Source organism: Mesocricetus auratus, unplaced genomic scaffold, assembly GCF_017639785.1.
Source record: "Mesocricetus auratus isolate SY011 unplaced genomic scaffold, BCM_Maur_2.0 Super-Scaffold_100676, whole genome shotgun sequence".
Classification (NCBI taxonomy): Eukaryota; Metazoa; Chordata; class Mammalia; order Rodentia; family Cricetidae; genus Mesocricetus; species Mesocricetus auratus.
In genome coordinates this window covers 65,571,479-65,598,969 of record NW_024429266.1, presented here as the reverse complement: position 1 = coordinate 65,598,969, position 27,491 = coordinate 65,571,479, and the positions used below count along the sequence as shown (strand labels likewise).

General features: G+C 37.5%; 1 protein-coding gene across 2 annotated transcripts in view; it reads right to left on the bottom strand.

The window, feature by feature from the left end:
- The window catches only part of Dpp10 (dipeptidyl peptidase like 10), a 1,552,828-nt gene that overhangs the window by 108,927 nt on the left and 1,416,410 nt on the right, over nt 1-27,491 (bottom strand). For both annotated transcript variants that reach the window (XM_005079885.4, XM_005079884.4), the window contains exon 8: nt 14,154-14,274. In XM_005079885.4, the coding sequence (XP_005079942.1) occupies nt 14,154-14,274 (121 nt within the window). The remainder of the gene's footprint in view (nt 1-14,153; nt 14,275-27,491) is intronic.

Below are 27,491 nucleotides of genomic sequence, written 5' to 3'. Positions count from 1 at the left end.
TTTAGAGAAATTCACTGTAGAGCAGATGGAGTTTATAACACTTTTTTTTTTCACCACAGTCACTTAGGAACACACAGCCACAGACATGAAGTGTTTTCCAAAATCTAAGATACAATCATTTCATTGAGATTAATGGGCTCTTCTAAAAGGCAAGACGGTTTTCCTCCACCTGTAATCAATTTAGGCAGACAAGATTACCTGAGGCACCCCTGCAATTTCTGTGGTTGTTGAGTCCCACTTATTTTCTTCATGTTACTGTCAACATCCTTGTGGGAATTATCTATCTTACATCCTTCCAACTTCCTTCTTTCATTCCTATCTTTTGCCGTCCTATTTGGCATAACCAGGAAGGTCTCCAGTGGTGTTTCAGTGAATCTGCCAGCTGTTTCAGAATCCGCAGAGTTCATAGCCCTGCATCTCCCTGCATTCCATGCTTCTGTCTCTTTATGTTGATTTTGTTCTATTTATTTTCTGTTTTAGTTTCACTGTCAGTGAACAAGTTTCCAGGATTTGAGAAACTGATGAGGAAGACATTGTCAAGAGAATATGAAAATGTAGCAAAAATGTAGGTATTTTGCACAGTCCTCTTTTTATGAAACTGATATAAGAGTATGTGAAAGGATATTGTTATACTATATATTTTATCTTTCTTCTTGCTGTTCTTTCAGACCAAAGCAAAGACCAATTGTTTCATCTATGGAGCACCTTAAATTCCTCTATGACACTAAACTGTGCTCTACTTATAAATCTATTTAGTAAGCTGACTTGACTTTTGTTCATCCTTCTGACTATCGTGAGTAGAAGGGTCTGTTAAGTAACAGTTGTTCAGTTCACTGAAATGTAAGTATTCCAAACACAGACACTATTGTTCACTATTGTAGTATTGCTCTCATATTTGAAAGATGAATGCATTCCATAGATGTATATTGAATTTCAAAAGAATGGTCCATTAAAACACATGATAAATAGTTAAGGCATAATTAATATTCTTGTTCTATATACCTAAGTATTTTCTTTATTTTAATATGTATTATGAGCAATGAGCAACTGTTCCTGCATTCGTGTGTGTGTGTGTGTGTGTGTGTGTGTGTGTGTATGTGTGTGTGTAACATGAGTACAGGTGACCACATAGACCAAAAGAGGGCATTGGATCCCCTGGATCTGGAATTACAGATCGTTGAGAGCTAACTGATGTGCTAGGAGCCAAATTTGGGTCCTCCAAAAGAAAAGCAAAGACTCTTAACTAAGGAGTCTTATCTCTAGACCCCCACCACCCTCCAAATGAAGTAGCAGATGCATTTCTCTAATAAATTAAGTACTTAATGAAGATTTATTTCCTGTTTATGTAGTTACAGATATTACATACTTTATATTTTTTGATCATATAATTCCATTACCTCTCTTAGTTCTCCCCTCAATTCAAGCTGTGAAGTTAGCGATTGTATACTTTACACTCTGCTTGTTTATTTTCAGTTTATAATTCTTTAAAAGAAACTTTGACATAGTAACTTTAACTGTATGCCCATACCAAATCCTAAGATGTTTATGGTTAACATTAGATTTACTTTCAATAAGTAAAATATTTAAATTATTTTATATTTTGGCAAATTTACATATTTCTCTGAATTTCAATAAATCTTCTGAATAAATGTTTACACTTTTCCTATTAATTGAATGGTTATAAAAATAGAAGCAAAAAGACTTAAAATGACACTTTGAAAGATGTATAAGGACTCCACTTAATGTTTTTGGGCAACAGTAATACTGCGCTCACAAAGTGATGTGGTAGTGAACAGACCTTGCCCCATCTTAAAATTTGTCATAAAACAAATAGCTCTTCTTTTGAGATAGGGTGTTACTATGTAGTTCATGTGATTGGAATTCAGCCTATAACAGAGACTAATTTACTTTGAATTCTCCTGCTTCACCCTCCCAAGTGCAGAAGCATACTATACCACCTGACTTAAAACTTGTGTGGTCTTATATGTGACTTATCATTATTCCCACCCACATGGCCTTTAGAGAAGTCAAGTTTCAATTTAAGCAAACTGACAGTATGCTATGCCCCTCATAAGATGATTTAGATCAGAAGAGCTTTCTTTGAAGTACAAGGAAAGAAATCTCTGCTTCTGAGGGGTACATGTCATCAAAGTGTCATCAAAATTCACGTTGTGCAGAGGTGTGTTGCTGACTTACAGTTGTCATACAAAAGAAGAAAAAGAAGAAGCAGAAGGAGGAAGAGGAGGAGGGGGAGAAACCTGGAGTGTATGAACTGATGGCACATTGGAGAAACAAAGGGGCAATGGGGAACACAGGCTGGGGAAATCAACAATTGCTTAATCTGCACTGCAATACTTTGAAATGGTTATTTTGGTAGGATTCCTTTTGCAAACGAGTGAGAACTGGGAAACTCATGGACAGTAGCATTAAGAACCTTTGGCTGAAGAAAATCCCAGTGATATCTAATGGAGAAGCCGCTAGAGGATGAAGTGTAACCTGAATGGCAAAGTCTGTCATTGTATAGATTACCTGCCGCAAAGTGTCAGATCTTCAGTGATATCAGAAAGGATTCTGTGACCTGTTTCCTTTTGATTTCTTTGGACTCTCCCACACTGCCCAAACTCAAGTCAGATTTGTAAAGTATTCTCTTGTTTATTTCTTTATTATTTATTCTGCTTAAAATATATTTACATTATGTTAATTTACTTATAATGATTATATTATTTATTTCAATATTAATCTTATTTATACCTATATTGAGTTTTAATTTATTACCTTATGTTAGTTTATGTGCTGAAATTTACATATACACTTATATTATTTATCTGTATTTTATACATTAATTATATGTAATATTGGATTTTATTATGACATTTTCATACATGTATAGGATTTTATGTGTCACAAATTGGCCTTGAATTTACTTTGTAACCGAGGATGTCCTTAGACTTCCAATCTTTCTTTCCCTGCCTCTAATGTGCTGGGATTATAGACAAGTACCAGCATGCTACGTGTGTATGGTACTGGGAACCAATCCAAGAGTTTTCTGTGCAGTAGGCATGTACTGTATCAACAGATTTTCATCCACAGTCATGGAGTTTTGTTATCACATTAAGTAGAAGAACTCAGGGCTGTTGAGATCTCTCTGCAGGTAAAAAGTATTTACTACCAAACCTATGTCCTGAGTTCAGTCTGCAAGATTTATGTGACAGAAGAAAGAGAAACAACACATACAAGTTTTCCTCTGGCATCCCCACACAGTCTATGGGCATTTTACACACACACACACACACACACACACACACACACACACACACACACACAAGTAAATCCCAAACAGAATATTTAATATGAATTGTTAAATTTCACAAAAATTGGATTGGTTGCAATCTCCATGCAGATTTTCCAAGAAATCTTGTATCTGTGTTCAAGACAGAATCCTATGCCAGGGACATTGAGTATTTACCTTATTGACTTAAAAGAATAGCAAGGTGTCACCCATCATAGCATGCCAACAGGCTGTGAAATGTCTATACTTACACTAACCCCTCCCTCTGTGGGATTGCCTTGCTTTGTCTCTGTGTTCTCACAAAGCAATAGATTTCATCTTTCCTCATGCACCCATCTGCTTAGCAATTAAGTCCTAACTATGTTACTGCCTCATCAACTTTAGAATCTTCCCTCCCACTAACTGCTTGAGCCCCAGTTTTATGACTCATTATCTCCTGATTGAACACAGAACATACCTTATATAATAGCTGTTCGCAAGGCCTTTCCCCCATTCAACCCACACTCTACACCATCACCAAAATTACCTATCTCTGTGGAAGCTGCTTTATTAGCGTCTCTCATTTCCTTACACACCACTAACAAGATACTTGAAGTCCTAGCTCACTGTTACATGCCACTACTTACCTTGGATCTTTCTGCCCCCTTCTATCTCATTGTATGCATTATTACTGTCAAGGGAATTTGAATTCTCTAGACCTGTTCAGCCCTTTCCTGGGATGAAAGGGGTTTCACATGTGCAAGTGTGTGTGTGTGTGTGTGTGTGTGTGTGTGTGTGTTTGTGTGTGTGTTTATGTGCATGCATGCCTGTATGTGTACAGCTGTAGAAGTCAGTCCTCAACTTTTAATTCATTTGACAAAGGTTTCCCTTGTTCACACGTGTATACTGCCGACTCAGGAAATTCCACGTGTTCTTTTGTCTCTTCCTCCCTTCTTTGTTAGGGGCACTAAAATTACAGGTGTGTACACGCTGCTGTCCCAGATTTCCATGGGGTATGGGGATCCTAAATCCTGAAAGTGGGTGAAGAATCACTGCTTTCTTCTTTGCAAACCTAAGGGTTTTTTCATATATATATATATTTTTTAATTTAAATTTAAATTAGAAACAAGGTTGCTTCACATGTCAATTCCAGGTCCCTCTCCATTTCCCTCTCCTATTCCCATGCCCTCCCACTAAACCCCCAATATCCCGTCATTTCCCCAGGGAGAGTAAGGCCCTCCATGGGGGTGTCCATAGTCTGTCATTTCATCCAGAGCAAGGCATAGACCCTCCCCCAAGAGTTCAGAGTGAGAGTGCATCTCTCATTGTTGGATGGGAGTCCAAAGTCCATTTGTATACCTGGGATAAATACTGATCTACTACCCAAGGCTCAATAGATTAGTTAGGGCTCCTCACTGACACCCACATTTAGGGGGGTCTTGATCAGTCCCATGCTGGATTCCCAGGCATCAATTCCTGTTGATCAGCTGTTTCTGGGGTTTAAACCAGCCCAGTCTTAATGCTTATGGTCATCAGTCCTCCCTCTCAGTTCAGAATTTCTTGAGTTCAGCTCAGTGCTTAACTGTGGGAGTCTGCCTCTGCTTCCATCAGCCACTGAATGAAGGCTCTGTTTCCCAGACTCTCTGGCCATAGGATTATAGGCTGGCACTCCCCAGATCTATGTCTAAAATCCATATAGGAGAGGTTACATGCCATGTTTCTCTTTTTGTGACTGGGTTACCTCACTCAGGATGGTTTCTTCTAGTGCCATCTATTTGCCTGCAAATCTCAGGATTCCATTTTTTTCTGCTGAATAGTACTCCATTGTGTAAATGTACCACATTTTCTCTATCCACTCTTTGGTTGAGGGGGGTCTTGGTTGCTTCTAAGTTCTGGCTATTACAAATAATGCTGCTATGAACACTGTGGAACAGACATCCTTGTTGTATGAATGGGCATCTTTTGGATATATGCCTAAGAGTGGAGATGCTGGGTCTTGTGGTAGGTTTATTCCCATTTTTCTGAAGAATCTCCATACTGATTTCCAAAGTGGCTGTACAAGTTGGCCCTCCCACCAGAAGTGTAGGAGTGTTTCCCTTTCACCACATCCTCTCCAGCATAAATTGTTGTTGGTGTTTTTGATTTTAGCCATTCTGACAAGAGTGAGATGGTATCTCAGAGTTGTTTTGATTTGCATTTCCCAGATGGCTAAGGATATTGAGCACTTTCTCAAGTGCCTCTCAGCCATTTTAGACTCCTCTATTGAAAATTCTCTATTTAGAGCTGTAGCCCAATTTTTAATTGGATCCTTTGTTGTTTTGGAGATTTGCGTCATGAGTTCTTTGTAAATTTTGGAGATCAGCCCTCTGTCAGATGTGGGGTTAGCGAAAATTTTTCCCATTCTGTGGGCTGCCTTGTTGTCTTGCTGACTGTGTCCTTTGCCTTACAGAAGCTTCTCAGGTTCAGGAGGTCCGATTTATTAATTGTTGATCTCACTGTCTGTGCTAGTGGTGTTATGTTCAGGAAGTTGTCTCCTGTACCAATTCGTTCAAGGGTACCACCCACTTTCTCTTCTAAGAGTTTCAGAGTGGAATTATGTTGAGGTCTTTGATCCATTTGGACTTAAGTTTTGTGCATGGCAATAGACATGGATCGATCCGCATTCTTCTACATGGCATTACCATTTGTTGAAGATGCTTTCTTTTTTCCATTGCATATTTTTAGCTTCTTTGTCAAAGATCAGATGTTCATAAATGTGTGGGTTAATATCAGGGTTTTCAATTAAATTCCATTGGTCTACCTGTCTATTTTTGTGCCAAAACCAAGCTGTTTTCAGGACTCCTATAATAGAGCTTGAAGTCAGGGATGGTGATGCCTCCGGACGTTGCCTTGTAGAACAGGGATGTTTTGGGTATCCTAGGTCTTCTGTTTTTCCATACAAAATTGATTATTGTTCGTTCAAGGTCTGTGAAGAATTGTGCTAGGATTTTAATGGGGATTGAATCTGTAGATTGCTCTTGGCAGGATTGCCATTTTTACTACATTGATCCTACCTATCCAAGAGCATGGGAGATCTTTCCATTTTCTGAGGGCTACTTTAATTTCATTCTTTAAAGATTCAAAGTTCTTGCAATACAGGTCTTTCACTTGTTTGGTTAGCATTACTCCAAGGTATTTTATATTGTTTGTGGCAACTGTAAAAGGTGATGTTTCTCTGATTTTTTTTCTCAGCCCTTTCATCATCTGTATATAGTAGGGCTACTGATTTTCTTGAGTTGATCTTGTAGCCTGCCACTTTGCAGAAGGTGTTAATCAGATGTAAGAGTTCTTTGGGTCATTTATGTAAACTATCACATCATCTGCAAATAGGGAAAGTTTGACCTCTTCTTTTCCAATTTACATCCCCTTGATCTCCTTTTTTTTGTTGTTGTATGGTTCTGGCTAGAACTTCAAGTACAATGTTGAAATGGTATGGAGAGAGTGGACAGCCTTGTCTTGTTCCTGATTTTAGAGGAATTGCGTTGTTTCTGTCCATTTAGTTTGATGTTGGATGTTGGTTTGCTGTATATAGCTTTTATTATGTTTAGGTATGTTCCTGTTATCCCAGATCTCTCTAAGACTTTTATCATGATGTGGTGTTGGATTTTGTGAAAGGCTTTTTCAGCATCTAGTGAGATGATCATGATATTTTTGTTTTTCAGCTTGTTTATATTGTGGATTACATTGATGGATTTTCGTATGTTGAACCATCCCTGCATCCCTGGGATGAAACCTACTTGATCATGGTGAATGATTGTTTTGATGTGTTCTTGGATCCAATTTGCCAGCATTTTATTAAGTATTTTTGCATCAATGTTCATGAAGGATATTGGTCTGAATTTCTCTTTCTTAGTTTTGTCTTTGTGTGGTTTGGGGATCAAAGTTATTGAAGCCTCATAGAAACACCCTTCTGATTCTATTGCATGGAATATTTTGAGAAGAATTGGTATAAGCTGTTCTTTCAATTTATGGTAGAATTCTGCACTGAGGCCATCTGGACCTGGGCATTTTTTGGTTGGGAGACTTTTGATGGCTGCTTCTATTTCCATAGGTGTTATAGGTCTATTTAAATTGCTTATCTGTTCTTGATTTAATTTTGGCAAATGATAGCTATCCAGGAAGTCATCCATTTCCTTGAATGGATTTCAAAGTATGACATGATGATTCTCTGAATTTCCTCAGAGTCCGTTGTTTTGTCCCCCCTTTCATTACTGATTTTGTTAATTTGCATGTTCATGCTCTACTGTTTGTTAAGTTTGGACAATGGTTTGCCTATCTTGTTGATTTTCTCAAAGAACCAACTCTTCGTTGCATTGATTCTGTGGATTGTTTTCCTACTTTCTACTTTATTGATTTCAGCCCTCAATTTGATTATTTCCTGGCATCTACTCCTCCTGGGTGAGTTTACTTTTTTGTTCTCTAGAGATTTCAGCTGTGCTGTTTATTCTCTATTATATATAATCTTTAGTTTCTTCATGTGGGCACTTATTGCTATGAACTTCCCCCATAGCACTGCTTTCTAAGTGTCCCATAAGTTTGGGTATGTTGTGTCTTCATTCTTATTGAATTCTAGGAAGCCTTTAATTTCTTTTTTTTATTTCTTCTTTGACCCAGGAATGGTGCAGTTGTGCATTTTTCAATTTCCATGAGTTTGTAGGTTTTCTGCAATTTGTGTTGTTGTTGAATTCTAATTTTAACGCATAGTGGTCTGATAAGATGCATGGAGTTATTCCAATTTTTTTGTAGCTGCTGAGGTTTGATATGTTGCCAAGTACATGGTAGATTTTTGAGAAGGTTTCATGTGGTGGTGAGAAGAAGGTATATACTTTTTTATGTTAATGAAATGTTCTATAGATGTCTGTTAATCCCAGTTGGGTCATTACTTCTATTAGACCCTTTGCTTCTTTGTTGAGTTTCTGTCTGGTATTCCTGTCTAATGTTGAGAGTGGGGTGTTGAAATCTCCCTCTATAAATATGTGAGGCTTTATATGTGATTTAAATGTTAGTAACTTTTCTTTTATGAACGTGGATGCCTTTGCATTGGGGGCATAGATGTAAAGGATCTATGGTGGATTTCGCCTGTGATGAGTATGTAATGACCTCCTTCATCTCTTTTGATTGATTTTATTTTAAAGTCTAATTTGTTAAATATTAGGATTGCTACCCTTACTTGTTTCTTGGGTCCATTTGATTGGAAAATCTTTTCCCAAACTTTAACTTTCAGGTAATCTCTGTCTTTGAGGGTGAGGTGTGTTTTTCATATGCAGCAGAAGGATGGGTTCTGTCTTCAAATCCATGTGTTTTTTTTTATGGGTGAGTTAAGGCCATTAAGATTGAGGGATATTAATGACCATTAATTGCTCCTTCTTCTTTGATTTGGAATGGTTGTTGTTGGTGGAATTATGTGTGGATTTCACCCCTTTGTTCTTTTGGCTGTTGGTAAAGTGGGATTATCTAATGTCTATGTTTTTCTGGTTGTAATTAACTTCCTTGGGTTGGAGTTTTCCTTCCAGAACATTCTGTAGGGTCAGGTTAGTATATATGTATTTTGTGAATCTATTTTTGTCATGGAATATCTTGTTTTCTCCATTTATAGTGATTGAGAGCTTTGCCGCTTATAGTAGTCTGGGCTGGCATCCATTGGTAGAATATCTATCCAGGACCTTCTGGCTTTGAGAGTTTCCATGGAGAAGTCAGATGTAATTCTGATAGGTTTGCCTTTATATGTTACTTGGCCTTTTTCCTTAGCTGCTCTTAATATTCTTTCTTTATTCTGTATATTTGGAGTCTTGATTATTATGTGGCAAGGGGACATTTTTTGTGATCCACTCTACTTGGTGTTCTGGAAGCTTCTTATACCTTCATTGGCATGTCTTTCTTAAGGTTAGGAAAGTTTTCTTCTATGATTTTGTTGAATATGTTTTCTGCCCCTTTGAGGTGGTTTTCTTCACCTTCGTCTATACCTAATATTCTTAGGTTTGGTGTCCCATATTTCCTGGATGTTTTGTGTTAAGGATTTGTTGGACTTAAGATTTTCTTTGGTTGATGAATCCATTTCTCCTAGTGTATCTTCAACTCCTGAGATTCTCTCTTTCATCTCTTCTGTTGGTAATGCTTGTATCTGTAGTACCTGACAGTTTGCCCAGATTTTCTATTTCCAGCCTTTCTTCAGATTGTGGTTTTTTTATTGTCTCTATTTCAGTTTTCAGCCCTTGTACTGTTTTAATAGTTTCTTGCAATTTTCAGTTTATCTTTTAGTCCATTTGTTGCATTTTATGAATTTTTTAGTTTGCTTTTTCTTCCATTTCTTGCATTTTTTGGTTTGTTTTTTCTTCCATTTTTTGGTTTGGTTTTTGATCCATTTCTTTGAGGGATTTTCCTATATCCTCTTTTAGGGCCTCTAGCATTTTCATGAAGGTGGTTTTAAGGTCATTCTCTTCTGCTTCATTTGCACTGGAATGTTGGTTTCTTGCTGGTGTGGAGGCTCTAGAATCTCGTGGTGTCATATTTGTTTTTCTGTTGCTGAGTGTGTTTTTGTATTGTCTCTTTCCCATCTCTTATTCTAGTGGGTGCAGAAAGAGCTGCTTACTGGTCTGGTGGTTAGGGGACCAGAGTTCTCTTTTGGTGGGTGCTCGCAAGTCCACTATTCTTATAGTTCTTATATACCTCATCCTAGTTATTGTCCTATGGGTGGAGAAGAAGACCAGGAATCTGTTTTGCTTAGCCTCCCTCCTGGTCCCCTGGTCCTTTTGGTGGAAGAGAATACTTGGGATCTGGGATGCTCCCTCCAGGATGGGAAGTTCTGTGGCTGTCCTCAGTCACTGGAAGGCACACCTGTTTTACCAGGTCCCGACAGAATAGGTGGTCCCCTGCTTGCCTTGGTGGAAGAGAAGACCTGGGATCTGTGGTGCTTGGCTCCTGCTGGGATGGGAAGCTCTGTGGCCATCCCCAGTCACTGGAAGGCATGCCAGGATGTGGGCCATTTACTAAGGTTTAAGGGCTGGATGTGGTTTCTTTATCATTTCAGATTCTGCTATTGAGGATGTTTTTTTCTTTTTTATTATAAATTTAAATTAGAAACAAGCTTCCTTCTCCTGCCAGTCCCAGCTCTTTCTCCCTTCCCTCCAAATCTGCCTCTAGCCAACAACCCCCCCAACCCCCCACCGAATCCCAACTCGATTCCCCAGGGAGGGTAAAGCCCTGAATGGGGGATCTCTAGAGTCTGTCATTTCATTCCAGTGAGGGCCCAGGCCCTCCCCCATGTGTCTTGATTGAGAGAGCATCCCTTATCGTGGGATTGGTGTCCAGAGTCCATTTGTATACCAGGAATATATACTGAACTACTACACAAAGCCCCATAGATTGCCTAGGCCTCCTCACTGACACCCACATTCAGGGGGTCTGGATCAGTCCCATACTGGCCTCTCAGCTATCAGTCTGGGATCCAAGATCTCCTCCTTGTTCAGGTCAGCTGTTTCTCTAGGTTTCACCAGTCCAGTCTTGACCCCTTTGCTCATCATTCCTCCCTCTCTGTCACTGGGTTCCAGGAGTAAAGTTCAGTTCAGTGTTTAGCTGTGGGTATCTGTCTCTGCTTCCATCTGTCAATAGATGGAGGATCTAAGATGGTATACAAGATATTCATCAAAATAGTTATCAGAGAGGGCATTTAATGTAGTCTCTCCACTATTGCTTAGTTTGCCAGTTGGTATCATCCTTGTAGATCTCTGGAAATCTCACTAGTGCCAGATCTCCCCTCAAACCTAGAATGGCTCCCTGTATTATGGTATCTCTCATCCTTCGCTCCTCTATTCTTCCCCCAACTCAACTTTCCTGCTCCCTGATGTCCTCCTCTCCTCTCCTCTTCTTCCCTTCTTTTTTCCTGGTTCCCTCTTCCCTTCCCCACCCATGCTCCCAATCTGCTCAGGAGATCTTGCCTCATTCCACCTTCACCCCAGAGAGGATTTTTTTGTTTTTTAATTATTCTTTAAGTTTTATTTTACATTCTAACCACAGTTCTCCTTCTTACCCCTCCCCCCCACTTACTTCACCCCCCCATCCTACCCTCAATCCACTCCTCCTCATGGGTAAGGGTTCCCATGGAGAGTCAACATAGTCTGGAACAGTAGGTTGGGGCAGGACCAAGCCCCTCTCCCATGCATTAAGGCTGAGCATGGCATCACACAATTGGGAGTGGACTCTGACAAACTAGCTCATATACCAGGGTTATATCCTTATTCTACTGCCAGGGCCCCCACAGATAGTCATGATACACAACTGTCTCCCATATGTGGAGTCTCTGCTTCTCCAGGCAAAGTTATCCCTTACTCCCTGCCTTCTAGAACACCTGAAATAGCCAGGCTTTTTCTGAACCTGGTTTGTTAGTCACTGCCTTACTCTGCATCTCTAGTAACTTATCTTTGAGAGAGCAAAGTTGGAGTCAGTTTCCAGCATTCTCAACAGAGAACTATTTTTGCATTATGTGTATTTCTCTCATGTTTGTTTTTACATTTCCATGCTGTAATTATTGCTGATACTACCATTCATAACAACTCTTACTACTCCTCGAGATAACATTATGTGCAAAATATATTTTCCTGATACTTGGATGTACACAGAAATCTATTATTCACACATACACATATATACATATATATAATGTGTATACACATATATCTGTATATACAAGTACACTCACATATCAAGACCTCAGCAAACCACACATATACATCTACAACTCAATAAGAGATACCAATTTTGTAACATCTTTTATTGAAAATCCTCTGGCCACATGGTCACTTATACATGTAAATAGTCCTGAACTACTGGTAGATAGCTGGAATACACAGGGCTAACAGTAATAACCACTGAGTGAGAAAGTGGATGAATTATAGATGTTTGAATGATTTGATTTTTTTTAGAACAAAAAATATTGGCATGCTATCATACTTGTGGGAATACTAAGTATCCTACAAGTACTATTTGATAAACATATGCACCTGCTTTATCATGATGTTTGGTATACTCTTACCTTACTCTACAATGTTTTCTTTCCAGGTGAGCACTGAAAATGGAATTTAATCAGTGGTGTCTGGACTGCTGAGATGGCTCATGACCTGAGTTCCATCTCCAGACTCCACATGGGAGAAGAACAGAATTGACTGCCACATACATGATGTTGTATGTACATATCACATCCACACCCACACATACATACACACACACTAAATAAATAAATATTGAAATTTTAAAAAGTAGTTTAGATAACATATTAGTAATTGAATATTGATATTTATTGAGATTGTTTTGAAATTTATTTTAAAGAGAATGTACCATATCTGCAAATTTCAAATTACTAAAAAAGTTAGAATTATTTATATATAGTATAAAGTTATTATTGGTCTTTTGTATAAACTACTTTTAATATATGTATAATCAGAACATTTAGTGTCTGCAGCTGAATTTTCAGCTTTGGAAGCAAGTGTTTTCTTGTCTAATGTTGAAGCAGTTATTAGTTATAACTATGTTAGGAGTTATTAGTATTGTTGGTCTAGAAAAGTTAAGAACTCCTTTTTGTAAAGAGGTAACACAATATATAATGTAATATCTTACCTACAGGTGTTTGGTTATAGAAATTAATAAAATATCCTCTAAGTAAAAAGAGATCAAATATAGACTAGAACATTTGTATTTGAAAATTTGAGAGAAATTGATTTTCTCAATTTTTCTCACTTTATAATTTGCAATCAAGGAGACTGACTTGCTTTAAATATTGACATAGTGTGTAATGCTTGATAGAATAGTTACAAATATAGGTATTAAACACAGGCCTGATCTCTAATTCTTATAACATAGCTAGCTAATAATTACTCAATGATCAAAACTGACAAAGGTTTTCATTGCCTAATTTGCTTTGATATTCTCAGCTATTTTCAAAATTTAACAGCATGAAAAATAAATCATCCACTAGACTCCATTTTTGTCCCCACATGGTAATTATTAAAACATGACAGAATGTTCCTAATGAAAAGGACTAAAATCAGATGTCTTTTGTACACTTTTTTAAATTTACTTTTGTAATTTTAAATTTTTACAATTTTTTGTTTTTATGAATATAGTGTGTGTTTGCATTAGTTCCTGTGCACCACATACATGAACAACACATGGAGGCCAGAAAATAGGATTGGATCTTCTGGAATTTCATTTAAAGAGATCTGTGAGCCAAACCTGTGTATTAGAGCCAGAATCTGGATCTCTTGGAAGAGGACCAATTTCACTTAAGTAATAAATCATGTCTTCAGCTCCTTATATTTTATTTTTAATAATGTTAATGTGAGTGCAGATGACCATGAATTTGATTCTTCTGGGCCTGAAGATACAGACAATTGTGAGCCACCTAGTGTCAGTGCTAGGAAATGAACTCAGGTGCTCAACAATAGCAATGCATTCTTTTAACCACGAAGCCACCTCTCCAGTGTCCTTTGTGAAATTTTTAAAAAGTAGGACCACATATCTTCTTTTCCAAAGAAAATCAAAATTTCCCCATCTAGTTCAGAATGTTGTAACCATCTATAAGTACAGGTTTAGTGTCGTCAGCACTGAAACCAGTCTAGCACAGTGTGAATATATCCACACATACCCACTCAACATAAAACATGTAGTATATAGGAAGACATGAACCACAACCAGGCAGCATGTGATCTCATGCAATAAGACAGCATGACTGCCTTGAAAATAAAGTGGAGAAGAATCAGAGAGGCAGTGGACATCTGTAATGAGCAGATTTTTCTTGGATTTTATGTAAAAATACATCATTTTGTCCTTTGGAAATTAGAATTGTCCAACTCACCTTCGTATAACCAGTCAGCAATCCCATTAAAAACAATTCCTTCTTTTCCTGAAGATGTCAGGCGTAAAGAACTGCTCTTGATATCAGGTTGATAGTAGATATTGTTTTCAAAAATATAAATCTGGATTGGAAAATAGGAAAGAAATGAAAACCCAAACATATTAGCGTGCCTTTCTTAAAGTTTGTGTTAGGGAATGATCCCTGGATGGCTAATTGTTTTATTTTCTACCTGATTTCAAACTGATATCATTTCATGATTATATTCATATGGCATTGAAAAACTAATACCTGTATCTTTTCTTACTTTATTGATATTAGGCGTCATTTGAAAACGACATGGCATTTATTCTTTCAAATCCATATTTTCATCAATGATATTTCATCTGCTTAGTAATGCTTGTCCCATACTGCCAAATTGTTTTGGCTGCAAAATGATATTTTGCAAACTCAAAGAGACAGATAAGTGCCATTAGATGCTATTTTAGTAACAGCAAACTGACTTTGCAAACCTTTAATATGAGGTGTTTGCATCTATATAAATGTGTTTGGTGATCAATAAAATAATCTTGGGAAGTTCTTCCTGACTCTATCAATGTTGAATCACAGATAAGCAGCAAAATTCCTTTCAGCTGGTACACAAAACACAGCTTTCCATAAACCCATATCTTTTGAAGACTCCTTCAAGAGCATGAAGGTGCTCTAGTAAGCTCTAGCATGACGAATATGGTTTGGGAAAGCCTTTCCTTCCCTCATTTCCTTCTGGCTTGCTACAAACCCCTATATTACATTCCTAAAGCTAGCTTCCATGGTCTGTACCCTTATTTGATCACTTCCTCCCCTTAAAGCTGACCACCACAACACAGCAATCAAATTATTGAAGTCCAGCAATTAAAAGCTCCATTTTGCATGCCCTAATTATTATGTCCAATCAAAATTAAACACCTTATCATATATGCTTACCCATTTTCCTTTATTTGCTTATGGGCCTTGTCTGTCTCCTCTCTATGTAGAGGCCATCCTTTGTCCCTCCAGGTTAAATACTCACCATCCATTGTTCCTTTTCCCTTTTCCTTCATCCTCTATCTCTTGTCTTTGGTCCCTGCCCTCTTTCCCTCTGGGGCAAATAAATTTCCTTTATGCTGAGAACTTGGTCTTGTAATGTCCTTTCAGAGGATCATATTAATAATATAGCCTCATGACTGAAAGCTGAAGAGTTTTATTTTGAGAGAGTTTCTGTGTGCATATTTGTGTGCTCAAATGAGAGTGTATGTGTTAAATGAACCCGTTGAAGCTAAAAGACAACCTTACATGTCTTTCCCAAGAGTTTTCCATATATTTTTGAGACAAGTTCTCTCACTGGCCTGGAATCTACTAAGTCTACTAAGTTGGCTGGCTAGAAAGCCCCACTGATCTCCAGGTCTCCACTTCACTAAATTTGGATTATATATGACACTATGCTCAACTGTCCATAAGTGGGCTCTGGGAATTGGGAATTGAAATCAGGTCCTTATACTTGAAAATCAAGCAAGCTATCCATCAAATGATTCCCTCAACCTCGAAAGAGTGTTAATTTGAATACATCATGAAGTCTTACAAAATAATTTAAAACATAGTAATTCCATAATCAACAGTGCTTACAACAGTGATATGTCTGCTGTAGAAAATTCAGGACAAAGCTACTAATTATTCGTTGTTAATACTAGCTTTGACTCCAAATGTTTGAAATTGTTCATTAATTCATAGAATCACATTTCTTCCACATATTAGCTGAGCCTAAAACTGACCAAATTGATACTTATATCTACTAATTGGTATTTTCTCTATTAAACCCATGAATCCAGTACTCATGTACCCAACATGTTATAATAATCAAACATACGACAGTTAGTATAGAAAACTCAAAATTTTACAACAAAAACATTCACTGAATAATACTTATCTGCATTTCTGATACTGCTGTGTATAATGAAATAAAAATCATAAAACATAAAATATCATTGAAACTCTATTGTGATGTGGAGAATTTGGAAAAATGGTAGTGGGTACATATAATGAATGATTCCATCAATAGGTATGTTATATATGATTGAAATAATGACAGTCAAAAATAATGAAAATATCTCCATGGGTGTTGGGGACAGAATTAGAGTAGCGTTCCTATAATCTGGGAGTCTAGGTCTAAAATCTTAGTGACTTGAATAATTTTTCTCATCTTTATAAATCTGTCACATAAAAAGTAGATAAGATTTATATATGCAGTGCAGATTTACTGTGATGAATTAATGGGATTCTGTATATGTAAGACATAGCACCAATGCCTAAGTCACATGTAATGCTGATTTCATACATGTCATTACACCTCAAAATTCTAAAATTTTTGGAGGTTGTACATTTCAAACTAAATTAGCCCAAGAACTGGCCAATTGTCCACATTGTGCTGGTTATATATGAAGCAGTGTTATAGTGGGAGTAAGTTAGCCAACAGTACTAGTGAGGACAGAGAAAAATCATGAAGATTTCTAAAGAGGGAGATTTTATTTATTGTTTGGATTACCATGATAATTTCAGGTGCTAATAGAAATAGTCACTACTGAAAGCAAGTGTGCTGATGAAAGTTTCTTGGCCTGCCAAGTCTCACTGCCTTTCTCAGCCCCAAATAAACACACAGAGACTTATATTAATTTTTAAACTGCTGGCTGATAGCTTAGGCTTCTTATTTGAAAGCTCTCTTAATTATTAATCTATATATTTCTTTTTTATATTTTTTTAAATTAGAAACAATCTTATTTTACATATCAATCCCAGTTCCCTCTCCCTCCCATTCTCTCATGCCTCCCAACAATACCACCATCCCATCACCTATCCACTTCCCAGGGAGGGTGAGGCCTTACATGAAGTATCATCAAAATCTGTCAAACCATTTGGGGCAGGGCCTAGGTGCTCCCCTGTGTATCTAGGCTAAGAGAGTATCCCTCCAAGAGAAATGGGCCCCCAAAGTCTGTTCCTACATTAGAGATACATCCTGGTTCAATGGCCAGAGGACCCATAGACTGCTCAGTGCTCCTAGCTGACACCCATGCTCAGGGGGCCTGGTTTGATCCTATATGGTTCCTCACCTGTCAAACTCAGGTCCTTGAGTTTCCACTTTCTCAGGTCGGCTGTTTCTGCAGGTTTTCCCATCATGGTCTTGACCCCTTTGTTGGTCACTCCTCCCTCTCTGAAACTGGATTCCAGGAATTTGTCTCATAATCTATGTAGTTCTATGTGGTCTTGGCTTATTGGAGAATGCCCAGACATGTTACCTTTGTGGTCTACCTGGTTTCTGCTTACTTTTCCCAGAATTATCCTTATTTCCTAGTCCCACCTATCTTCCTGCCTCATTAACCAGTGTTTTATTAACCAGCTAATAAGAGAAACATTTACACAGAAGGAGATCCCATAACAAATACATTAGACTTCCATAAAATTTCAGACTTCTGTCATGTGTCCCAGCAATGGATGGAACTTTAAATAACTTCCATTGTGAGAGAGAAGCTGAGAAATAATATTAGTTTTATTCTAGATAACTGAAGCTCATGCTTTGAATATCTTTTATGCTCTTTATATTATTATTATTATTATTATTATTATTATTATTGCTTTCCAGAAATTTATAGTCTTTCTCAAATAAAATCTCCCTTTTGCACCTTAAGCTTCTACAATGACCTCTGAAAGATCATGGTAAATCATACATATCTCATTATTCAGGTTATTGTTCAGAAACCTAGAGGTTTTACATAAAGCAGTATTGTTTTAAATCTTTATTGCTACATGATGTTTCCTCCAAATTGATATTCTCCATCCTTAAGAATCAGGAATTAAATTAAACTTTAAAGGCTCAGGAAGTAAATAAAACTCATAAGGTTTAGGAGGCCCCTGAAACTTACAAGACTCACAATGCTTCTCCCCAAGGTTATATGAGCATTGACAATTGCTGTAGAGAAACCGCTCTCCATCATGCAAGTCCTACAGGGAATTCTAAGAGTATAATTGCCATAAAGCATTACTCATACTGAGTAGAAGTTTTTGGTAATTCAACTGCCTTTGAATCACCCATGATTATGTAAGTAATCTCTTACTAATTCTCCTATATGTAGCCCTAGAAAACTCACTAGTTCACTCAGTCTTATTGGATGAAGTCATTTCTTTTTTCTGTATCCAGTGCCATTTATAAAGAAACTAAATGTTTGTTCATTTCACTCCATGAAAAGTCAAATAACACTTATATTACAAAAAAGGAAATAAAAAGGCTTCCAAGTCAAATAATTAATAAAACATCAATGTCTTCAGCAGATGCATAAATTATTTATAAATATATTGGCCATTACTTGCATTTATATTTAAAGAAGAGATTGGAGGTGGTTCAGAATCCATATGTAACTGATGTCTATTTCCAGTGTAGAAGAAAGAAAAACAACATGGAACAAGCAATATTAATACTAGTCTATCCAAAGATGCAGGTCCACAGAGTGTCCCCTAGATTTTCATTTCCAGAGGATGAAAATAAATTAGTGGCTGCCTTTATGAAAGTTCACATTTAGAATTTAATCAATTTTTAACTGTCAAGTGTTCTTATTTAATGAATTGGTGCTTTTTTCACTAATAATCACAGTCCACATTTACTTCCTTAGTAACTGAGAGCTGCACACACTTGCAGATACCATCTGGGCAGTCTGACAACACTAAATTGAGTCTTAAGGGCATCACTGAGAGCTGTAGCTAGATTTTTTAAAATTCAATTTTAGTTTTTTGCTTATGGTGTGTGCGTGCGTGTGTGTGTGTGTGTGCATGTATGGGGGTAATGGGGGCATGGGCAAGTTCATAGAGGTGCCTGCAGAGGCCAGAAGAGGGCTTCATATTTCCTGAAGTTGGATTTATATGTGGTCATGAGCTTCCTGAATTAAGTGCTTGAAACTAAACTGGCGTCTGCTGCAAAAGCAGCAAGTACTGTTAACCACTTAGCTATGCATGTCCCACCCCATATAGATTTAAATCACACTGAAAACATATATAAAAACTTCTAATACTATTTAACCCAATATCACTGATTAAACAGCTATATTTTGAGATTCTTAACTAAATACTTCTATTAACCACCTAAACAGCCAGACAAACAAAGTGATGGCTGTTTTGATAAGGTAAGTCACAAATTCATAGAGCATGTCAACTCCCCAGCTTTGCAAGATCAGTTTTTTCAATTTACCTCCAAATAACTTAAAAGTTTAAATCCACTGAAGGGTATGAGAGTACAACCAAAAAAGTGTCTAAATTTTGCTGTTACTAAATATGTAATGAACATTTAAACCATAGGTTTGTAAATTCTGCTCACTGACAAGTGACTAGCTATAACATGGTAATGATGGGAAGAGCTTATTGAGTTATCATTAAATTTTTGGATTCAAGCTCAACATCTCCAATGTGGAAGTCTGTCTTAGTTTAGATTACTATTGCTGTGATGAAACTCCATGACAAAATTTTGAAGAGAAATGGGCTTATTTTATTCACACTTTCATATAACAGTTCATCATCAAAAGTAGTGAGGGCAGGAAGTCAAGCAGGTCAGGAATTGGGAGGCAGAGGCCAGAGAGGGGAACTACATACGAGCTTGTTCTTCATGGCATGTTCAGACTGTTTTCTTATTCAACCTAGGGTCACCAGCTGAGGAGTGTAATTATCTCAAATGGGCAAGGCCTCCCCAGCCAATCATGAATAAATAAAATGCCCCGCAGTCCTGCTTACAGCCTCATCTTTTGCAGGCATTTTCTCAAATGAGTCTCCCTCCTATTAGATGACCGTAGCTTGTGTCACATTGACATAAAACTAGCTGCCAGAGAGTCTATAGAAGTTCCACTTTTTAAAAAAGTACTTTTAATTATGTGTGTATATGCATGTCTCTAAACATGAGCATAAGTGCCTGCAGAGTCAAAGAGTGGGAAACAAACCCCATGTAGCTTGAGCAACAGTTGGTTGTGAGCTGTCCATTGTCTTTATGTGAAACAGAGCAGGGTTCTTTAAAGGGCAGCAGGTGCTCTTAACTACTGAGCCATTTTTCCATACTCATGAACCAATTTTATTTTATTGTGTTTTCTTCTTCCTTCCCTACCCAGGAGCAGATGGTACCATACCTAAACCTCTGAGCATCCTGAATTATTAGTGAGAAATGTTTATGAGCAAAGACAAACTTAGATGGGCATACAACAAGAAATGAAACAATGACTTTAGATAGTAACAGGCCCATGTTGTGTATTACAAGCTACCCTTCAATCCATCTTCTTCCTGCTCTCAGCTCTTTATTTCCATGATTACAGAAGTGTACCCACCATAGTGACTATGAAATGAAATAAGATGTGATGATCCCAGTGTCAGCACTCTACTGTTATGGATTCCACTAACAGCAATGCTTTTTCTATTGTTTGGTGTATTCATGGAAGCATTGTCTTGAACTGATGTGGGATGTCCTTCTGTATGCTGCGAATATGTGGCTTTTATTGGCTGATGGATAAAGTTGTTTTGACCAATGACCAGGAAGAATGAAGCCAGGTGGGAAGTCCAAATAAAGATATGGAGAGAAAGAAAGCAGGGTCAGAGAGACATGATGTAGCAGCCCGGGAAATTAAGATATGAGGTAACATGTCTCACCACCCTCATGGAAAAATGTAGAAGAGTATAAATGGATTAATTTATTTGTAGAATTAATCAGCAATATTTCTGAGTCATTGGTCAAACACTTATAATTAATATTAAGCCTTAGAGTGGTTATTTGAGAACTTATGGGTGGAACAAAAATCCTCCATTTATATTAATCACAAAAGAAAATACCAATGTGAGTGGAGTGGAACTATAAATCTGGCTTTGATTCCCTATTCTGTACTGTGCAGACACACATGCACAAACCCACAAGCACACACAGTTAAAAAGAAAAACATATTCTTAGAACAAATACCTGCTGAATGTAATGCTGTTGGGGGATCTGTAAAGATACACTGCAGCTATGAGAGTGTTTGGACTGTCTTTCACTGTGGCTTGCTGTTTGGGAAAATGTACAAATAAAGACAACCCTAGATACCAGCAATTGTCAACATGGATACTAAGGAAAACTGATGACATCTCTTCTTATATAGAATGCCGCCTTCATCCTCCTACTTACTGATGGAAATTTAACTTGTTTCCATGCACCAAGTGATCTCAATAATACTCAGCACAGGATTGTTCTATGTCTCCTGGAAATCCTCATCTTTGTTCTTTCAAATCAAGACTAAAAAGTTGTCTTGCTGTGAAGAGATACCTTCACCAAGGCAAATCTTATTAAAAAGCATTTAACTAGGGGCTTTCTTAGAGTTATAAAGGTTTAGTCCACAAATCTCATATCAAGAAGCAGGACAGCAGGCAGGAAGGGATAGTGCCTAGGCCCTACAACATGTACTTAGGCTGAGAGAGTATCCTTCTATGTGGAATATGTTCCTAAAGTCCATTCGTGTACTAGGGATAAATACTGTTCCACTACCAGAGGCCCCATAGACTGCTTAGGCATCCTCACTGACACCTACATTCATGGTGCCTGGTTCTGTCCTATGCTGGTTCCCTAGTTGCCAGTAGCTGAGAGCTTTACATCCTAATCCACAAGCAGAGAGAAAGACTAGGCCTCGCATGGGCTTTTGAAAACTCAAAGCCTACCTCCAGTAACACACCTACCCTAACAAGGTCACACCTCCCAATCCTTCTAAAACAGACATGCTGGGGACCAGGTATTTAAACTTAAAAACCTATGGAGATGTGGGAAGGGATTCTCATTTTAACAACCACAGAAGTGAAATTACTAGGATCACAATGAGGTTTTTTCTAATTTTTGGAGGAATTTTCACTTTGTTACCTAGAGTACTTCTCCTATATTCATTCATAAAAGCAATGCATATGTTTGAAATTCTCATATCATAATCAGTTCTTGTGTTCTGTGATCAGCTGGTTAGCTCACTAGTAGTTATTCAGGTATGAGGCAAGATCTCATTGTTATTTTGATTCATATTTCCTTTTTGATTGATGAATAAATTTATATTTATATGTAGATTATAGATGCTCGTATGTCAGTAAATAAATTGCCAATGCTAACTTCAGAGATGAGTAATCTCTGTGATACAGAAATTAATTTTGTATATGGATGTTTAGTAATTATAAAAATTAAATAGTTCACTTTAATGGTGTGTGTATATGTGAGAGTATGCATATACAAGTATGGGTGCCAGCAGAAGCCAAAAGAGGGTCTCAGGTCTCCTGAAGATGGAATTATAGGTGGTGGTTATCTGTCCAGTGTGGGTGCTAGGATTGAACTTAGCTCTTCTGCAAGAGCAGTACATACTCTTAACCAGTGACCCAACACTCCAGCCTCTTTATATTCCTATTAAAAACTGTAATAATTAAGCTGTTTTCTTACATAAAGGCAATTTTTTCGATCTTGGCTTTCCTTACATTTAGAAAAGAGGACTATTGGTTATGGAGGATTGTCCTTTATAGGAAACTGTGTTCAGCTGCGTCCTGGATTTCAATACCCAAGTTACTAAAAGACGCTCTCTTTCCTTAGTTGTGATAACTGATGATGACTATTGTCAATTTGGAAAGCCCTAGAATTCCCTTAAAAGTTTCCAGGTACTCTATGAAGAATTTTCTAGATTAGGCTAACTAAAATGACAAGACCCTATATGCAGCACCATCTTGTCAGCTGTGGTCTAAGGCTGCATAAAAAGAAATGAAAGCTACATGAGCACTCACATACATTTCTCTCTCTGCTTTCTGCTTAGCAATGCAATATGACCAGCTGCTGCACTCTTTCCACGATGACTTCTTGGCCATGAGGGACTGTACCTCTTCAACTGTAAGCTGAAATAAGCGCTTCTCTTAAATTGTCTTTTCATCATAGCAAAGAAAAAGCTAGCTGGTATTCAAATAGTGTCCAGACATTTGTCTATGCTATGTCCCTTGACTACAACAGCAAGTGCATAATCACCCTGAACAGAGGAACTACTATTAATTTAGAATTATGTGAATTATTTGCCCAAAAATATTCTATACTTCTCCAAACTTTTGAGAGATTAAAAAAAAGAGAGATCACTTATAATTTGCTGTTTGAAAACACTGCTCAGTATTCCTGAGTTGTATAGATCCATTAATGAGTAATTCTTATCCTGAAGAAGAGTACAATCTTACATGGTAGAATAAATGCTAAGGTAAAACTTTAAATGCCAGTGAGGGAAAAGCATGGCTTCTAGGGCCAGGTCATGAATGCAGACAAGATGATTGGTCTGGTTCATCATGGCTTTGAAGATACAGAATTGAGGGTGCACTTTAAAGGGCAATGAGGGATTCCATGGTTTTGAAGAGAAAGACAAGAACATCTTGACTGAGGAACAGAAGGAGCTAAAGCTTGACAAGTGTGGGCTACTGAGGATAGAGTTCCATTGAGTAACTTGTGCACCATTTTTTACTAAATCCCAACCCGGCTCCACCAGGTTGCTAAATCAAAACATTTTCTTCTAACTGACTAGTGTTTTTTTGTTGTTGTTTGTTTTGTTTTGTTTTTCCTTTTGTTTCAACAGGCATGTGGAAATGCTAAGGAAAATAATTGTTGGCGACTTTTTTACATAAAGGGCATGGAACATAGAGGACGTCTAGCAGAAGGGTATTTCAAATATTCACACTAATAACAGTGGTAATTGTACAAATAAAATAATTTTTACCTACTGGATGTCTAAAAAACACTTATTGTGGAATTGAGAGTCCTAATGATGGAGTTTTAGTACCTTTTATTGGGTGTTCTTTTTAATTTTTTTAAGTAACATGGAAAGTAGCAGATTTCTTCATGGCATTTCCATATACACATTGGTATGATTGATGCTTTCTACCCTTAGTCCTCTTGTCTGTCTCCCTGACAACCCTCCTTTTCATTTTCATGTAGCATGCCTTGCCCCTCTACAAACATACACACACCCTTTCCTTAAATCTCTTTTCCCATCTCAGGCTTATCTTCTTGTTTTATGACTAACACATACTCACTCCCCTGTAACACATGTTTTGAAATCAGTAGTAAGATCAGCACATAAAATCAAACATAAAATATTCATTACCTTTGGTGAACCTAAATTACATACTTAGTATAAGAGAGTTTTTTGTAAACAATTTTCTACCAAATTCATAATGTAATTGTCCTTGATGGTTGTTATTTTCTTTATCTGTGTCATATTGACTGTATCCATTCATCTATTGATGGACATTAGGGTGACTACATTGTCTTGTTAATGTGACTAGAACATTAATAAACATGAACATGCATGCATCTCTCATAGGATTTATAATCTTTTGAGTTTTACAGATGCAAAAAGCAAACAACAGCCAGGCAGTTGTGGCACACACTTTTAATCCCAGCACTCAGGATACAGAGACAGGAGAATCTTTGTGAGTTCAAGACAAGCCTGGCCTACAAGAGCTAGTTCCAGGACAGCCTCCAAAGCCACAGAGAAATCCAAAAGATAAAAGAAAAGAAGCAAACATCATCTTCAAAACAAAATGAAACTACTGAAACTACTACAAAATAAACAGGCCAATGAAATAAACAGGTAGTTTTTTAAACACACACACACATGCACACAAATGGCCAATAAATACATTTAAATGTGTACAATACCCTTAGTCTTCAAGGAAACAAATTAAATAACTTTAAAATTCTATCACACTCCAGTAAGAATACCTCTTGCATAAAACCAAGAACAGTAAACTCTGAGAGAATGGGCGTGAGGGGATGGGGGAAGAGGAGCGTTTATCCAGTACAGAGGGTTCAGCCAGTTGAGTCTTTTCAAGCCTCTCTTTGTAGAAGTCTGTCTTGCATGATTTCTCAGTCCTGGTTGTATACACTTCAAATCAGTTTCACTTTGAGTCTTTCATCCTTTATATCAGAATGGTTTGAACATTCAAACCACCAAATCTTGAATTTCTTTCGACACTTGTTCAATGGGCTATACTCTACTATTCCTAAATTTTATGGTTCCAATATTCCTTCAATACAATCATGGAACCTCTTGGTCTTTACTCAATAGTAATACACTAATTTTCTGTTATCAAAGCTGCCATTGATAGCTGAAATATCTTCTTGACATTGCCTAGAGCCATCTGAGCGAAAAGAGTTAACTGAGGAATTGCCTAGATCAAATTCATCTGTTGGCAGGTCTGTGGAGGTCTGCCTTGATTATGAATTGATATAGGAGGCCCATTACACTGAGAAGACTTGAGCTGCATAAAAAGGCTAGTGATAAAGAACGCTTACTGCTTTTCCAGTAAAAACATGTTTGATCACCAGAACCCATATGGCTGCTCACAAGTATCTATAACTCATGTCAGGAGGGATCTGATGTTCTCTCCTGGTCTCTGTATACATCAGACATGCAGAGAAAACACTCAAATAAATAAGATAGAATGCAAATTTAAAAGAAAATCTTAAAAGGGCGGGGCTAGCTAAGCATGAGCCAATGAAAGATTCAAGTGGCAATTTTGTCATACAGTTTCTGCTTCATGTTCTTACTTGACTTCCCTCAATGGTGAACTATGATCTAGAAGTGTAAGCCAGTAACCCCTATCTACTCCCTAATTGCTTTTAATCATAATGATTGCCCAAGCATCAGAATAAAACTAGAACACAAATTTGTCAAATTCTTCAAGCATGTATAATATGTCAATGCTGTCCTAGGGCTCTATCACTGTGTGCAGAATGCTTGTCTAGCATTCATGAAGTCCTAGGTTTAATTCCCAGCACTTTACATAATCTCAATTGTAATTTCATACCTGTAATATAAACACTAAGATGAAGTTAGAAGGAATACAAGTGCAAGAACATCGAAGAAAAAAGAAGATTATATCATTTTTATAGAGAAGAAAGGAGAGAAAAGAAAAAGAACAAACATTGTAACATGCCATTTTGAAAATGAGATATATGAAAACACTGCAGTGATTGATTAAACTAGAGAGATGGCATACACACACATAGATATACACACATAATTAGAGAAACTGGAATGATTTATAACTGCTAATATGGATAAATACAATGCTTCTATTAAATGAGAAAAACACAATATATGGACAGCACTAAAACAAAATTACAACATATATACATACTTGTGTGGATCACAAAAAGTGTGAAAATACATAATTTTGAATTTTGTCATACATGTAAGATAGTCAAGACATTATTTTTTAGGATTAGTGTTTGTGTGTGTGCACGCACGCACGAACACGCACTTGTAAATGCACGTGAATGCAGGTATGTGCAAAAGCCAAAGGAGTTAAATTACCTGCTACTGGAGTTATAGATGGTGAACTACCTGAAGCAGGCATTGAGAACTGAACTCAGGTCTTCTGAATAAACAGCAATCTCTCTTTTTTATTATTTTTTATTTAAATTAAAAACAATCTTTTTTACATACCATTTCCAGTTCCCTCTCCCTCCTTTCCTCCCACACTTCCTACTAGCTCACCATCCCACACTCATCCACTCCTCAGAGAGGGTGAGGCCTCCCATGGGGGATCATCAAAATCTGTCACATCATCTGAGGCAGGACTAGGGCCCTGCCCCCTGTGTCTAGGCTGAGAAAGTATCTCTCCATAGGGAATGGGATCCAAAAAGCCAGTTCATGCATTAGGGATAAATACTTCATCCACTGCCAGTGGCCCCACAGACTGCCCAAGACCCTCAACTGACACCAATATTCAGGGGGCCAAGTTGGTCATATTCAGGTTCCTCAACTGTCAGTCTGGAGTCTGTGAGCTCCCACTTGCTCTGATCAGCTGTTTCAGTGTGTTTCCCCAACAGGGTCTTGATCCCTTTGCTCACCACTTGAGGAGTTTGCCTCAGTGCTTAGCTATGGGTTTCTGCTTCTGCCTCCATCAGCTACTGGATGAAGGCTCTATGATGGTATTTAAGATAGTCATCAATCTCATTAGAGGGGAAGGGCATTTACCGTTGTCTCTCCACTATGCAAGTTCTCTTAACCATGGGGCTATCTCTCCTTTATAAGCAACTATCTGATAATTGGTTGTAAAGAACTACTTTCATTTTAATACAGGATAACTTTGGGCTAGAGAACAGCACTATGCCGCTGTTCTCATCAGCTATAGTAAAACCTAGTGGTTGTTTTTTAAGTACCCCACCTATTTAATATGTGAAATATTCTTTTAAATATTTAAGTCATGTTTCCTGGACAGATCAAATTTCACTGACTATTAAAGGAAAATGTCCTTGCCAAGCAACACACAACATAA